Source organism: Staurois parvus, unplaced genomic scaffold (genome assembly GCF_062004578.1).
Source record: "Staurois parvus isolate SC_StPar_1 unplaced genomic scaffold, SC_StPar_1.0 ptg000018l, whole genome shotgun sequence".
In the NCBI taxonomy this organism is placed as follows: domain Eukaryota; kingdom Metazoa; phylum Chordata; class Amphibia; order Anura; family Ranidae; genus Staurois; species Staurois parvus.
Genome location: NW_028317814.1, coordinates 9,380,489 through 9,396,211, shown reverse-complemented (window position 1 = coordinate 9,396,211; position 15,723 = coordinate 9,380,489). Strand labels below are relative to the sequence as shown.

The following is a 15,723-nucleotide window of genomic DNA, read 5'->3' as shown; positions in this document are numbered from 1 at the left end:
GCTCTAGTGGACTTGGAGGTATGCTTGGGATCATTGTCCTGTTGAAAGGTCCAACGTCTCCCAAGCCTCAGGTGTGTGACGGACTGCATCACGTTTCCATCCAATATCTCCTGGTACTGAAGAGAATTCATGGTACCTTGCACACGCTGAAGCTTCCCTGTACCTGCAGAAGCAAAACAGCCCCAAAGCATGATTGACCCTCCACCATGCTTCACAGTAGGCAAGGTGTTCTTTTCATCATAGGCCTTGTTCTTCCTCCTCCAAACATAGCGTTGATCCATGGGCCCAAACAGTTCTAATTTTGTTTCATCAGTCCACAGAACACTATCCCACAACTTTTGTGGTTTGTCCACATGGCTTTTGGCATACTGCAGTCGACTCTTCTTATTCTTTGGAGACAGCAAGGGGGTACGCCTGGGAGTTCTGGCACGGAGGCCTTCATTACGCAGTGTGCGTCTTATTGTCTGGGCTGAAACTTCTGTACCCACATCTGACAAATCTTTTCTCAGTTCCTCAGCAGTCACACGGGGACTTCTCTCCACTCTACGCTTCAGGTAGCGCACAGCAGTCGAAGTCAGCATCTTCTTTCTGCCACGACCAGGTAGCGTTTCAACAGTGCCCTTTGCCTTGAATTTGCGAATGATGCTTCCTAAGGTGTCTCTTGGTATGTTTAACATCTTTGCAATCTTCTTATAGCCATTGCCCTTCCTGTGAAGAGAAATCACCTCTTCTCTTGTCTTCCTGGACCATTCTCTTGCCTTCACCATGTTTGTAACCACACCAGTAAATGTCTAGAAGGAGCTGAGTATCACAGTCATTTTAAAGCTGCCTAATTGGTGCTTATTATGCTTGATTGCTGCTCGGTGACATCCACAGGTGTTTTCAATACCTGATGGAAAGCACCTGTATGAACCTCTGTTCTTCAGAGTGGTAGTCTTTAAGGGGTTGAATAATTGTGGCAATGAAGAAACCACATAAGAACCATTTACTACTGTATTACATAAACAATTGATGTCATTTTAGTTGCATTTGGGTAGTTACAACGTCCTTGTAGGATTTGATTCTGAATACAATTCCAAATGTACACTATAGTCCCTAAACCCCTTTACAGCATTGGGGGTTGAATAATTTTGGACACAACTGTATATTCATATATGTGCACTGTGTGTAGGGGTTGCACATCTGTTTTCCATTTTGTCAGTATCATCACGCACATATATGTATTATGTTCATATAGGATTTTAACATCATGCTGCATGTCCTAAGGCACTGACGCTTTAACTGGGTGTACTCGATCAAATCTATTCAGGAAAGAAACCCCCCCCAGTCTTTGCTTTTGCTGTGTTTTATCTCTAGTCTAATCCCAGTCTTTTAACCAGGGCTGAAATGCAATCCTTTGGAAGGTAGAAAGACTCCCATACCATGGGTTATATTTGCATATTTATATCTTTTTCTGGAGCTTTAGGTGATTGGTTGCGTAATTGACAAGTAGGGATGCTCTGGAGTTGAGATGGGAGGGTGCCAGTCAACATTAAAGTTTTCTCTGCCAGTATCTCTTGATCTATTGATCGTTTTAACACTGAATGTAACTGCAGCTTTGATATTTTTTCTTTATGTTCCTAACTTTTTTGCTAGGTTTAGCATAGGTTTGTTTCAGTGAAACCCAATATTATAGTTGTTATAATAGGTGCACTTTGGCAAAAATGTGAATCTCTCACCTTTTGTGTGTTTAGTTCACAAATTTAACAGTGGGGATGAAAACTGTCATTCTGATTTATATGCCTTTATGTAACTTGATGCATCCCAGCAAGTTTTTTGTAAACTAATTAAAAACATGAGCAGAAGCATTGATGGAGCTTATGCAATTAAATGATCTGTTTTCATGGCAAGATTTAAAGCCCAAACAGTGAACCTTCCCACCTGAATGTGCAGCTGAAAAGACTTGATTTCACAGCTGGTGATTATAACATTGAACTATAAAGAGTCTGGAATTAAACTGTATCCTAAAATTGCTTTTCAGTTTATCAACAGTAACACATTGTTGGTTTTGCTTTGTACTTTTTAATCACTTATACCCGAAGGAAGATGCTGATACTGCAGTAATGATACTTAAATATACTATTAGACAGGGCACAGTGATAATTACATTTAACAGGAAGATGTCATTTTTCGAGGCTTTGTTTGCTCTGTACGCCATCTTTTTGCTTAGAACTGCAGGGTTCTCTAAATCGCAGACATTTTTTTAAAGCATAACAAATACCTTTTTCTAATATTTTCAACAAATGTCCTCATAACTTTTTTTTTTTTTTATGATTCTATGGTGTATATAAACAGTTGATGCTATGGTTCTACAGTATAAACCCAATGGTGTAGGGGTGTCAGGATACCACGTCCTGGTAACCTGCTGTGCTATTGTTGCCAGATATGTGGAACCTTGACTCAAGTGAAGAAATACAATTTATTATAAACTCAAGAATAGAATAGACGAAAATTAAGTAACCTATTTCTTTGCAAATATTTAACTTGTGTGAAAAGTGCAAAACTATGTAGCTACTGAATTGTGTACAAAATGAGAGTGGAGTAATACAGGAGTACAAAGTGACAGGAAAGCAAGTCAGGAACGGGCCAGAAGAGGTAGCAGGTCCACAACCACACATTACAGAGGCACTGTGTAATTCTTGAAGAGGGGCTAAGGCTGGCCATACATTATACAATTATCTGCAGATTTTCTGCCCAATTTCCTTTAGATTTACCTTCAACTATGTAGTGCAAGGGCCTGCCTAATTGGATACAACTGAAAGTGTTGTTTAGGTTTGTCCTCCTATTATATGGTTTTTGGTAAATCTAAACCAAAAATCTGCAGATAATTGTATAATGTATGGCCAGCCTAAGTAGCCTACCAGCAAAAGTTGCAAATTAACTTTAATCTCTTACCGACTACCCTATAGCAGAAAAACTGCAACAGGGTGACACATATGTATACATATGGGTAGGGGGCACGCGCCGCCAGTCATGGCCACGGCTGTCAATCACTAGGTCCCAGCTGGTGATTACTCGCCAGTGCCTGGTGATTACCGAGGATCTCTGACTGTTTTGTTTACTAACAGTTCTCCTCCCTGTCAGCTTGGGCACCTCTTCCTTCCCAGTGCCATTAGTACAGTGTCAGTGCTTTTTTTTTTTTTGCACTGATCACTGTATTGGTGTCATTGGGGATGTCAGTGACACCAAGTCAGTTCCCCCCCAGTATCAGAATGTCTGCCGCAGCCCTGTTATAAGTCGCTGATCGCCACCATTACTATACATCCCAGTATATATAACGCCATTTGTAAACGCTATAACTTTCACATAAACCAATTAATTTACACGTATTGGTATTTTTTTTTAGCAAAGACATGTCACAGAATACATTTTGGCTTAAAATTATGACGAAATTTGATTTTTTACTGGACATGTTTAATAGCAAAAAGTCAAAAATATAGTTTTTGTTTCTCAAAATTGTTGGTCTTTTTTTTTTATAGCACAAAAAATAAAAAACTCACAGGCAATCAAATACCACTGAAAGAAAGCTCAATTCATGGGGAAAAAATGACATACATTTAATTTGGGTGCAGCGTTGCATGACCACGCAATTGTCAGTTAAAATAACGCAGCAAATGGGCTTGGTCACTAAGGGGGGTAAATCCTCTGGAGGGCAAGTGGTTAAACTGTAGTCATAAATATGCACTGGAAAAGCCATTATGTGCCTGCTTTTTTTTTTTTTTCAGGGCTGGTTCACACAATAGAAACACAGTCCGGACGCATTTCTGCATGCATGTTTTTGATGCGTTCCAGATGCCTCCCCCCCCCCCTTTTTTTTGTTTTTTGGGGTGCAGGTCATTTTTGATGCATTCCAGTGCATTTGTGATGCATTTTACCGCATTACAGTACAATTAGTTGTAGGAAAAATGCAGCATTTTCTAGTTTTTTTTCTGGAACTACAAGCACTGGTGTGAACTATGCCATTGACAACCGTGTAAACTTTCTGTTTGTATTGGATGCAGAAAAACAACGCACTGGAACGCATGTAGTGTGAACCAGCCCTTAGGATGCTTTATTCAAAACAAATATTTTCTGCAGTTTTGTGGGATGTAGGAATAAATTATACCTGACAAATTTCTAGCTATTAAACAACATAGAGTTTTTCAGGCCTAAACCACAGGTTGCAGGTAAAAAAAATGTGCTTTGTTTTTGGTTGCAGGAGCCTTTAAAACATTGCACCAGCGATCAGCAGTTCGTTGATGCCATGCAGGTCTCTTGCAGACCTGTCAGTATACTTGCTTCCCTGTACGGGATGTACGGACAAGCGGATATGCTAACAGGAAGATTCATTGAACTACCACAGTGCTCCATAGTTCATTCACAGAACACCATGAATGAATGATGTGGCCATAAGGGCGGAGCCCTGCACAGCCACACTGTTTTTAAAACGTCATAGGTAGTACGGAGAACTTGAAGGTGAACTTATCCTTTAAAACAAACCTGTATTGACCTCTGTAGCTCCAGGCACTGTGGAGCTGTCATAGCTTATTTTCCCTCACTACCTATGTCAGCAATGACTTGGCAGTCTTGTGTTATACACAAACAGTAGGTGCTTTGAGCTGTTGAGAATCCAGCTAATTTAATGCCCCTGTTGTGACCTTTGAGGATGAACAAATTCACAGTACCTGCCACTGCCAAGATCACTGAAGGCTTATTTTAAAGCTCATTTATTAGGAACATGTAAATACTTCAATGCTCATAATGTGGCCATTGGTTTGTCTGAACTTTTTACCATAGCGGTTGAGTTTGGCACTAACCTCTCCCATCCCTCAAGCCTCCCTAATGGTCCATTATTTGTAATGGATTAATTCAAAGACCAATAAGAATGCCAAGAAAGCAAGGGGAGTTTGAAATAGGCTTGATTTTATAGGACAATCTGACATTTACACACAACTTTAATTGCCTGTGTATTTTGATCTAATGTTTTTTTTTTATGTTTTTAATAAATGTTTACATTGTTTTGGCTTGTGACCTGTGTTGCCTCAATGGCGGTATTCCCGAGTGTAGCTCGGGGTAAAGTTTCAGTACCACAAGCGGTAACCCTGAGCTACACTGGGGCTTACCATGCGGCGCTGCTCCAGGATCTGTTCTTCACTTACCTTGTCCTGTGCTCCCGCGATGTCCATCCTGCAGTGTCCCCGGCAATGTCTTCCGGCAGATGCCGGTATCTATTATCTGGGTTCCGTCCTCTGCGAACGCCGGGACGTACGGGGACGGAACTGGCGGGAAATGTGCAAATGACAAAAAGTGACATTCACTAAATTCACTAAAATCACATAGTAAAACATTACTGTATCAAACCATTTCACATACATTTTGTCCCGAGTGCTTTGTCCTGTGCCCTGCCTGCATTTTTACTGTTCTTTCTGCCTGGAAACTGAGAAACATCCATGGCGTCCAAAAAGCGTCTCTTTAGGTCAAAAGTGGTTTTAGACCAACTAGAGAACAGCGATCGTAAATCAGAACCACTTGCAGAATTAATTGATAATGATTCGTGGGGAAATTCGTCACCAGACACTGAAAACGATTTTGCGACTTTGCTCAGTGATGTGTGAACTTGGCGCTATATTTCAAATTTCAGTGTTTTTGGTTTGATTATATCATTGAATTAAATTTATTATTATATTATTATTTTTTATGATTATTTATTAAATTATAATTTATGATTACGTGTTTCAAATTTTAACATACCCGGGATGTTTACTAGACTCTTGTTTGGACAGATTTCAGTGAGTTATTCCTAAAAATTACAGGCCTACAATAAAAAAAATACTTATTTCCATGCAAAAAAATGTACCGCTTTGAGCATAGAAATATGGAGATAATCAGACTGCTAGGGAGGTTAATTTATCACCAGCAAAGGCTGTATGAGATAATAGTGACATTTAGCAGGAATGTGTTAAGATAAGTACCACAGACCGTTTACATTGTGCTACTGATCACCATTAGAAAGTGCTAACCAACCAGATCTCTGCTGTCAGTTTTATATTAGCTAGACAAAAAATGTGGTTGATTTAAGAAACACACCTTTCCCTTTATGCATTTTTATACCTGAGAGCCAAGGAATTAAGGAAATAAATTCTGGAAAATATTTATTAACCATTTAACAATATGATTGTACAGTTACTCTTTATGTTATCCTTAAAATCTCAATTTTCATTGGGTAATTCTTCATAATGGCACCTTTGCTAAAGGTATGGTGACACCTATTTATGTACTAACATGACATATTCTTACTATATCTATATCCTGTATTAACATACTGTAGAAAAGAATAAGACTGTTGTTGTGAATGACAACCAATCACACATATACGTGTGTGTGTGTGTGTGTGTGATATATATATATATATATATCCATCCTAATGCATTTCATTTCAAAGTGTAACCATAAAGCAATTGAACAGATTCTCTGTAAATCCAAAGAGGGAGGAATGGAGATGCTGAGTTTACTATCTTGGACTTTAAAACTCAGTCATGTATGTGTATTTCTAATTTACTTTAGAGAAATATAATCTGCAATCTGAATGTTTGCTATTGGCAGTAACTCTACCTTTCCTTTAGTTTATTAAGCGAGCCCTATAATTGTTTTTTTTTTTTTTTTTTATTGCTTGTTGTGTTTGCTTGTTTTTTTTTTTTTAATTGCTTGTTGTGTTTGCTTGTTTTTTTTACCATAAAGTGAATGTAAAGGTATTTTTTTACTAATATAATAAACATCTTATACTTACCAGCTCCAGACTTCCTATTCTGGGATCCCCCGCTGGCACTTTAGGCTCCTTCTCTCTTTTGAGTGCCCCCATAGCCATGTTCAAGCTCGCTCCTGAGCTGGGCTGTGTGTGTCTGTTGACACTCACCCCCCGCCCCTCCCTTTTCACAAGATTTTATTGACAGGAACAGGAGCCAATGTCTCCCGCTGCTGCCTGAGTCCCTGTGAGGAGAGGGACCAGTACTGCTGCTCACTAGCATCGCTGGATCGAGATCAGGCTCAGGTAAGTATTCAGGGGAGGAGGGGGGGAGGGAGCGGGAGCTGAGCTTGGATGTTTTTTACCTTAATGCAGAGAATGCATTAAGGTAAAAACAAAACATTTACAACCACTTTAAGTAACTTGTGTATTTTCTATTGTTTGTGATCTTTTTTAATAAACACTTTTTGCATTCTAGTGCTCGGATGTTAGAAAATGCTCGGCAGAAACTGCAGGATGAGCTTCTGAAAGTGCAGAATAGCTTCTTAGAGGAGAAAAAGAAAAGAGAAATGCAGGATGCCCTAGTAAGGCGCCTCCAGAAGAGGGTACTACTGCTTAGTAAGGTAAGTTACACCCATAGGTGTTTTTTTAAAACGTATGAGTTGTTTTGACAGAAGCTGAAGAAAGAAAAAAGGGCTATTTTTATTATCTGGCAAACATTTATGTTCGTGCAAGCGAGCATGATCTGCAGCAGGCTCGATAGAACCCAGTATCCCCTCCAAAAATATCTGGGTTTCATATGTTGAAACAGACGTGGGACTGTCTTACAAAGGTCAATACTGAGGCTTTTTTATGTATATGCTTTCTACAAAGGCAAAACGTAACATATACCAGAATGCAGGGCAGCACAGTGACTACATGGTTAGCACTTCCGCCTGGCAGTACTAGGGTCGTTGGTTCGAATCCCAACCATGGCACCTCCTGCCTGGAGTTTGCATGTTCTCCCTGTGTCTGTGTGGGTTTCCTCCAGGTACTCCGGTTTCCTCCTACACTCCAAAGACATGCTGGTAGGTGATTTGGATCCTGTCCATATTGGCCCTAGTATGCGTATGTATGAATGTAAGCTAGGGACCTTAGGTTGTACACCACTTGAGGGTTAGGGACTGATGTGAATGTATAATATATATGTAAAGTGCTGCGTAAATTGATGGCACTATATAAGTACCTGAAATAAATAAAATAAATAAATGCATTAAAAAACAACATGATTAACTTGGGGAGAACACTCAGGCCACATTCACATTTGAGCGGTTTTCAGCCCGATGCTCAGACACACTCAGCAAGGAAAATCCCATTTATTTAAATGACCCGTTTACATTTGAGTGTTTTGTCACTTGTCACACAAAAAAGTACACGCGCTACTTTTCAGGCAGATTTTAGCATTTTTGTCCCCATAGACTTAAGGCTACATTCACACTGAGTTGAGCGTTTTTCAGGTGTCTTTGCAAGTTTTTTTGTAGGTGTTTTTTTTCTAGCAAATTTTCAAAAATAAGCATTTTTTCAGGCGTTTTTTACTTAAGCGTTTTGCTGTGACCAATAGATGTAGAAATAGCTGCTGTTTGAGCTGAAAACTCCTGAAAAAAATGCTTGAAAAAAAAGCTTATTCCCACAGTTCAGGTGTTTTCCATTCAAGTCTATGGGGACTAGGTTTTTTCAAATCGCAGGTGAAATCATCGAGATTCTGTCCGCAATTTGAAACCGTGCTGTAAAAGTGTGAAAACACATGATGTCGCTTTCAGGCTCCATTAATTTCAATGGCACCTGAAAATGCAGGCAAAAGGCGCCACGATCGCACAAGCAGAATCGTGAGACGCCTAAAAAAGGTTCCGAAAGGTGTGTATACTTAAAACACCTTTTAAGTTTGGCATTAGGTCTTCTGACCTTCTCCTTCACCACATGATCAAAATCAGAAAAGGTGTTTACAATAGGCTGCTTGGCCGTGTTTTTACATCTTCTCAACTGCTGATCAACACCACTCACAAATAATAAAACAGGGAGACGATGGAGGTGTTCACTCAGCAGCATTAGAGTTGCTTTGTGTCACGGCGAGGCAGAAATAACACTGCCTGCAAAACTTGGCAGGTGTTGAGACTTTGCAACTGCCTCCATTCATTTGTATTAAAATGTGCTGCAAGCACTCCCTAAATGCATCCTAAAAAAGACTACGGTGTTTACAATTGGTTCATGGTGCGATTGCAAAGCATCCAAAGTGATCATTTCAAATTTAAATTGGGTTGTTTAAAAAAAAAAAAAAAAAAAAAAAGCAAAACATAAAAAACCCAAAATGTCTCACAGAACTTTTAGTCATCGGTCACACTGCAATTTGTGTGCAATTTCAGGTGCAATTTCTGAAGACTTTATTGCTGCTTGTGAAGTTTTTCAAGGATTTCTTGTAATTTGAAGTGTGATTTCCATTATATTCTATGTATGTGAAATCGCAACAAAACTGCAGAAAAAGTCACATAAGAACTACTTTAAGAATCGCACTGTAGCAAATTGCACATGTTAAGACACTGACATTCACATTCATCATATTCAGTATGACCGGGCAGTTAGTCACCGGTCACACCATTGTGATTTAAAATCGTGCAATATCAGCGCAATTTCTGAAGACTTTATTGCTACTTGTGAAGATTTTCAAGGATTTCTTGCAATTTTCAGTGCGATTTCCATTATATTCTATGTATGTGAAATCGCAACAAAACTGCAGATCATGTAATGCAAGAATTAATTTAGATATTGTTCCGCAGCAAATCGCAAATGGTAAGACACTGACATTCACTACATGCGATTTCAGGTGCGATTTCAATTCCCACGGTGCACCTGAAATCGCATCGGTATGACCGGGCACTTAGCCCTGGTTCACATATATGCGGCCATGTGTGCCGCCTTTTGCGCAGGCACGAGAACCCATTCATTTGAATGGACTCCCGTGCCCCGGAACACGCAGGAAAGAAGTCCCTGCTCTTCTTTGGAAACCGCAGCCCACACGGGAACCTCGGTTCCCACTGCGGTTGTGATTTCTAGTTCGGGCGGTGTGCCATTAGAATTAATGGCACCCGCCTGTGGGTCCGCATTCTTCTGTGTGGATGGATTTTTGTGCGGATCCGCAGCGGCACCACCCGCACACATCTGAAGCACTCATTATTATCATAGGTGCATTAATCCGCGTTAAAGACTGCTTAAATTCAGCGCCTGTGTGAAAGAGCCTTAACAAAACAAATTCATGAACTCACGGTTTGCCTCTGCGCTTTGCCCTGTCTCATGTCTGTTGAATTTTCACAAAACAAAACACTTAGTCCACTGATATGAATGCCTAAATGGTGCATGAAAAAATAGGGTGTGTCCCGAGGCAATATCTTTTCCTTTGAGCGTAAGTTTTGTTATATACTTTTGATTTAAGAGTTTGAGCATATTTTATGTAAGTCCTGCTGTAACATCACACAACAAACACTTTACTCCTGCACTAGGAAAGGACTCAGTAGACCCAATAGGAATGTTCTGGAATTTTCTGGAATATGCACTGCTTGCTGCCCTCAACAGACCGGGGTGGTCCGAATACACTGGATACAAATGGAGAAACAGAAAAAGGGCGCACCGACCTAGTGCATTATCGTTTAAAATAATTTATTAAAGAAACAAAAATAGGTATCATACTCACAATGGACATAATAACACAGGCATGTCAAACTGAACAAGGTGTATGATCCAAACAACATCTGAGTCCATACGATGGAACCCTGGATGACCAACTGGCTAACGCGTTTCGAGGACACAACCTCTTCCTCAGGTTGGCTGAGTACTTTTATGGCCTGGCATTTTTTTCAGTATGTATATTGTGAGCGGTTAGCATGCAGGGTGGTATAGATCAGTCTGGCCCATAGTACATATTGAGCATCCCAGCACAACCACCCCAGCTTCGCTGGATTTTGTTGCCTGCTTCTTCTTGACACTGCAAGGACCACCAGAGGATGGGAATTCTGAGCTGGCATCAACCTCCTGCTGAATACAAAGGTTTGCCGTTGGCAGTACGCTGGATTCCTGCTTTTTAGCCATGATACCTTCATTCACTTTTACGTATATACATCCTTTTCAGAAACAAACAATGCACTACTACAGGATGCTAAGAGGACTTTCTGTTCCTTATTTTATTAAATATTGTCTCCCTATTAGCCTCCATTTTACCCGCTAATGCTTTTATCCAGGCTTCTCTCTAATCAGACTCTCTGGCCCTGAATTCTCTCCCAGTTATAAATTGGTATATAAACACCCTTCCACCTTCAATAGTCAATCTACTTCATGACTCAATTTCCCCGTCCACATATTCGATGTGAATAGGGGAATACTCCCACTGTAATTAAAAAATAGAATACACCAGGATTCCCAGAGCACTGGGTCCAAAGATACAATATTGAAATAGTGACCCAATATGAATAATGCTGACTCACATAAATGTATATATGTGGTGTCCTTGGGACCCTAATCATAAGTGAAGGGTAAAGAAGAAAACACCCCAGTGGGTAAAGAACCCACGGGTCAAGGGGGTCCAAATGAGGGCAAACCGCAGCCTATAAAAGCATGTAATAAACAAAAAATAATTTAATAGGTTAATTTGTAGTATAAAAATACAAAACATCAGGGAACATGTTTGGCATAAAGAGCCAAAACGCACAAAGTTACCTCACCACCACCAAGGAAAAGGATGAAGAAAGAATGACAAGATCATCCAGGGTGACGCTAGGCATGCAAGGGTACCATAATAGCGTGATGAACAGTAGACCTGTAATGGATATAGTAGTCCAAAAAGAAAAGAAAATAGATGGAAATGACTAAGAGACAATGGTGCAAAATATAAATGGTACAAAACATTCGGACCCCCTTGACCCGTGGGTTCTTTACCCACTGGGGTGTTTTCTTCAATACTCCCACTGTGCCTTGTATTCTGACAGTGGGGAGACTTCTTTGCCATCAAAATACACTGATCAGTGCTGCAGAAATTTTCCAACAGGGCTGTTGTACGGAAGTCGATTGGTAGATCAACATTTATTATTATTATTTATTTCAGTTACTTATATAGTGCCATCAATTAACGCAGCGCTTTACATATATATTGTACTTTCACATCAGTCCCTAACCCTCAAGGGCCGTACATCTATGGTCCATAACTTACATTTATACATACACATACTAGGGCCAATTTAGACAGGATCCAATTAACCTACCAGCATGTCTTTGGAGTGTGGTAGGAAACCGGAGTACCTGGAGGAAACCCACGCAGGCATAGGGAGAAAATGAACATCAACATCTGCTCAACCACCCTGCCGATATCTGGATTGAAGTTTGGCCGGTTCCTGCTGAACCGGCCAAATTTTGATCCATGTATGGCCAGCTTTAGTCACTGATTGACCACACCTCACCACCATCAGGAGGCGGAAAAAGAGTCCTATCCCATGTACAGTTCTAGTACAATTTCCTAGTTTATAGAGTTAATTGTATATTACAAGTGTCCAGTTCCTTTGTTCATGCAGAGCCCACAAATGTTACGACCTTTGCCATTTCATATTATATGCATGTATGTCCCATATACAAGGTAAGGTAAGGTAAGGTAATATACTGTGTATAGATTTGATGTTGAATATGAAATTCCTAATATTATATATTTTATAATTAAAGCAATATTAAACCTAAATGCAAAACTTTATTATATCGCAGCGTACCATCCTTAGATTGGATAGCTGCCTTTGTTTTCTTTTTTAGACGGTCTTTCCTTTATTTTCATCAGGTGATCCAGCCACTAAGTATGTTTTTTTCATTTTGGGTTTAAAGTTTTTAGGGTGGAACATGTAACATGTTCCCGATCCTGCAGTTGCCACTCACTTCCCCCCCCTTGAAGTTCCCTGTACTAGCTTTCACTTACTGAAAAGAGTGCGGCTGGGTGGGTCTCACCGACACGGCCATGTCATTCATTCATGGTGTTCTGTGAATGAATGGACTGTAAGTCTTGATTGCTTAGCGGCTGTCAGCTTGTGGTCCTCAGTGAGCAACCACAGCGCTGTGATAGTTCATTAAGTCTTCCTGTCAGCAAGCATTGACTTGCCCGTACAGAATGTACGAGCAAGCAGATGCACTGACAGTGTGCAGGAGACCTGCATGGCACCAGCGATCTACTGTGCAGTGCTTTACAGGCTCCTAAAACAAAAAATAATAAATTCACATTTTTGTACCTGCAAATAAATGTGCATTTATTATTTTTTGTTAAAAGGTGAACTTATCCTTTAAAGAAGTGAGCATGGAAACAATAATTTGTGACTATTCCAGGCTCCATATACTTCAAATATTTATCAGGAACTGAAGTTCGGACTCACAAATATATACAGTATATATACACATATATGCATTTATTTTATTTTTTTGGTGGAAAGGTGAACTTATCCTTTAATACCACTTTAAGTAAGAACAGAATCTCCGCTTCACTTTTCTGGCTTGAAGACGGCAGCATTGTTGTAAAACCTTAAGGCTACGTTCACACTAGCTTTGTCAGCAGGCATCAGACAGGCGTTTGGGAAGCGTTTTTAACGCTTCTGAATTGCCTATGAAAATTCTGCACATGGGAGCACACAGTGCTGTTCACACTGAAACTGACGCCTCATGTCCAGTCAGGAGGTGTTGAAGCCTCCCATTCAAGTCTATGGTGCCACTCCTCAAATGCCTCGCAGGCGGTTGCGAGGCGTTAATACCATTTAACTTCATTATAGGCGTTTGTGATGCTGTCTTAACGCTTGGCAAACGCCTCTCAACCGCCTCAAAACCGCGCATAGGGCATTTGGGGAGCATTTGAGGAGCATTAAAAACGCTTCCCAAACGCCTAACGCCTGTCAAACGCTATAGGGGCGTTTGGCAAAAATTAGAAATAAAGTCAAGTGTGAACGAGCCCTAAAGGATAAGTTCACCTTTGGGAGCATGTTCCACCTGATTTTTAGGATGGAACATGTAACATGTTCCCACTGCTACAGCCACTGCCCGCTGTCCTCCCTTCCTGTGACAATAGTACAGGGAGAAGTTCAGTTACTAGCCGACACTTTCTGGAAACACCATAGCCGCGTCATTCATTCACAGAGTTCTGTGAATGAATGAACTACAAGTCCCGGCATACTTTGCAGCTGTTGGCTTGTAGTTCCTAATGAACTACATTTATTTAATGTTTCCTGTTCATCTACTGTGTAGTTATGTACATTCATTTTCAGTCCCCTAGATGGAGACCATAGCTAATGTTTGACTCTGATACTTCATTTTGATAATATAACTTTCAAACCCGATAGAATCTTTGTTTATATTCGTAGGCCTCTGTCACTTTTCCCCTCTAATGTAATAGTAATACCAAAACATACTGATGTATTGGTTTTCATCAGCTGTAATTGTATAATTGATGAGATATATAAATAATGCTACATAACATTATAGTATAGTATATAATGTATTCCAAACCTTTGCACTGTATGGCTCTAGTGTCGTTCAGCCAGAATATGGCTTATGCATATGTTAGAGGCCTGTCAGTCATTCTAGGACGGATTATCAATTGTGTAATACACTTATGTGATTGGGTTTTGTATTAGGTGATTATTGTCTTGGAAATGTAAAGAAAATACAGATGTAAAATTACAAAACCTTCATGTGTGTCTTAATTGCACAGATGTGCTTTCCTGTGCTCTCAGCAGACAGCATTGCTGCCATTGTTCCCTCAGGGGAGCAATAACTCTTTGTCAGAATAACCTAACCTGGCAAGTATGTTTTCCCCCAGGGCTACATTGACCAAAGTTGTTGTCTGAAGTACCTATAGATATCTGCAGGAGCAGGCAACAACCTTGTAATGTCCACGGGCAGCTTATTGGATAAATTCAGTTTCCAAAAACGTACCGTAAAATATAACAATACATTAGCTCTCTTGTTGCTGGCATTTTTTTTTTAAGACCAGGCCTGTATGTGTTTGCGTAGCCTTTGCTATTGTCCATCCTTTTTTCTGTGTGGCTAAACTTTGTGCATACACTCCTGTCTTTGCAACCCTTTGACTCGCATATAAGGAAAGGGTTGCATAGTCTAAGTGCTTACTATGAATAGCGCTCAGCCTTTCAGGCTGCCACAAAGTTTAGACTTGGAGGCTACTGGCAAACTAGGGTATGCCATCTGCATCTGTATACCAGAATTCAGAAAATATAAGTTAGTGAGCGCAATCCGACAAGCGACCAATGCACTAAAAGGAACCACAAAAACCTTTCTAATAGTCTCACAAAAACAAGGAGTGCAGCGCTACATGAAGTTAAACCTAAATGGCAGAGAAAAATAAAATAAAATGGAAATAAAAATAAGTCCACTGTAATATCAATATACGGATTCCTCAGTCCACAGTGAAATTTCTGACGCTGTAGGTGCAATCCGGTCTCCCGTTGTGATAATATGGGTGATGGCATCACCCCTACTGCAGATACGTGTTTACACGAAACGCGTCTAGGAGGAGCCCCTGCACACTTTGACGCTACTCCGCCGGATCAGGAGGTCCGGCGGCCCACATAGATGTATACTGGTCAGTGTTTTTGGGTGCTTTTACTACTGCTCATAGCAGTCTCATACAGTCATTTATGTATGTATAATATTGCTCAATTTTAATGCAATAAATTTACAACTTTAAATACTACACTATGAGCACCTTTATTCTCCATATCTGGCACTGAGCCTCCACACCTCAGCCCCAGTGTTTTAGGCATTGCTGCGGACTTGAAGAAGTAAGCACTTTGAGACAAGATTGGTATCCTTTTCTTACACCACTGAGGGACCACCAGAGGATTCCATTTCCGGGCTGTCTTTATTCAAGATTCTAGGATGCATGTGATCCAGATATGCGTTTTTTT

General features: G+C 40.2%; 1 protein-coding gene across 4 annotated transcripts in view; it reads left to right on the top strand.

The window, feature by feature from the left end:
- Positions 1–15,723, top strand: part of MAD1L1 (mitotic arrest deficient 1 like 1) — a 1,068,146-nt gene that overhangs the window by 261,304 nt on the left and 791,119 nt on the right. For all 4 annotated transcript variants that reach the window (XM_089682390.1, XM_089682405.1, XM_089682399.1 and 1 more), the window contains one exon: positions 7,239–7,383. In XM_089682390.1, the coding sequence (XP_089538516.1) occupies positions 7,239–7,383 (145 nt within the window). The remainder of the gene's footprint in view (positions 1–7,238; positions 7,384–15,723) is intronic.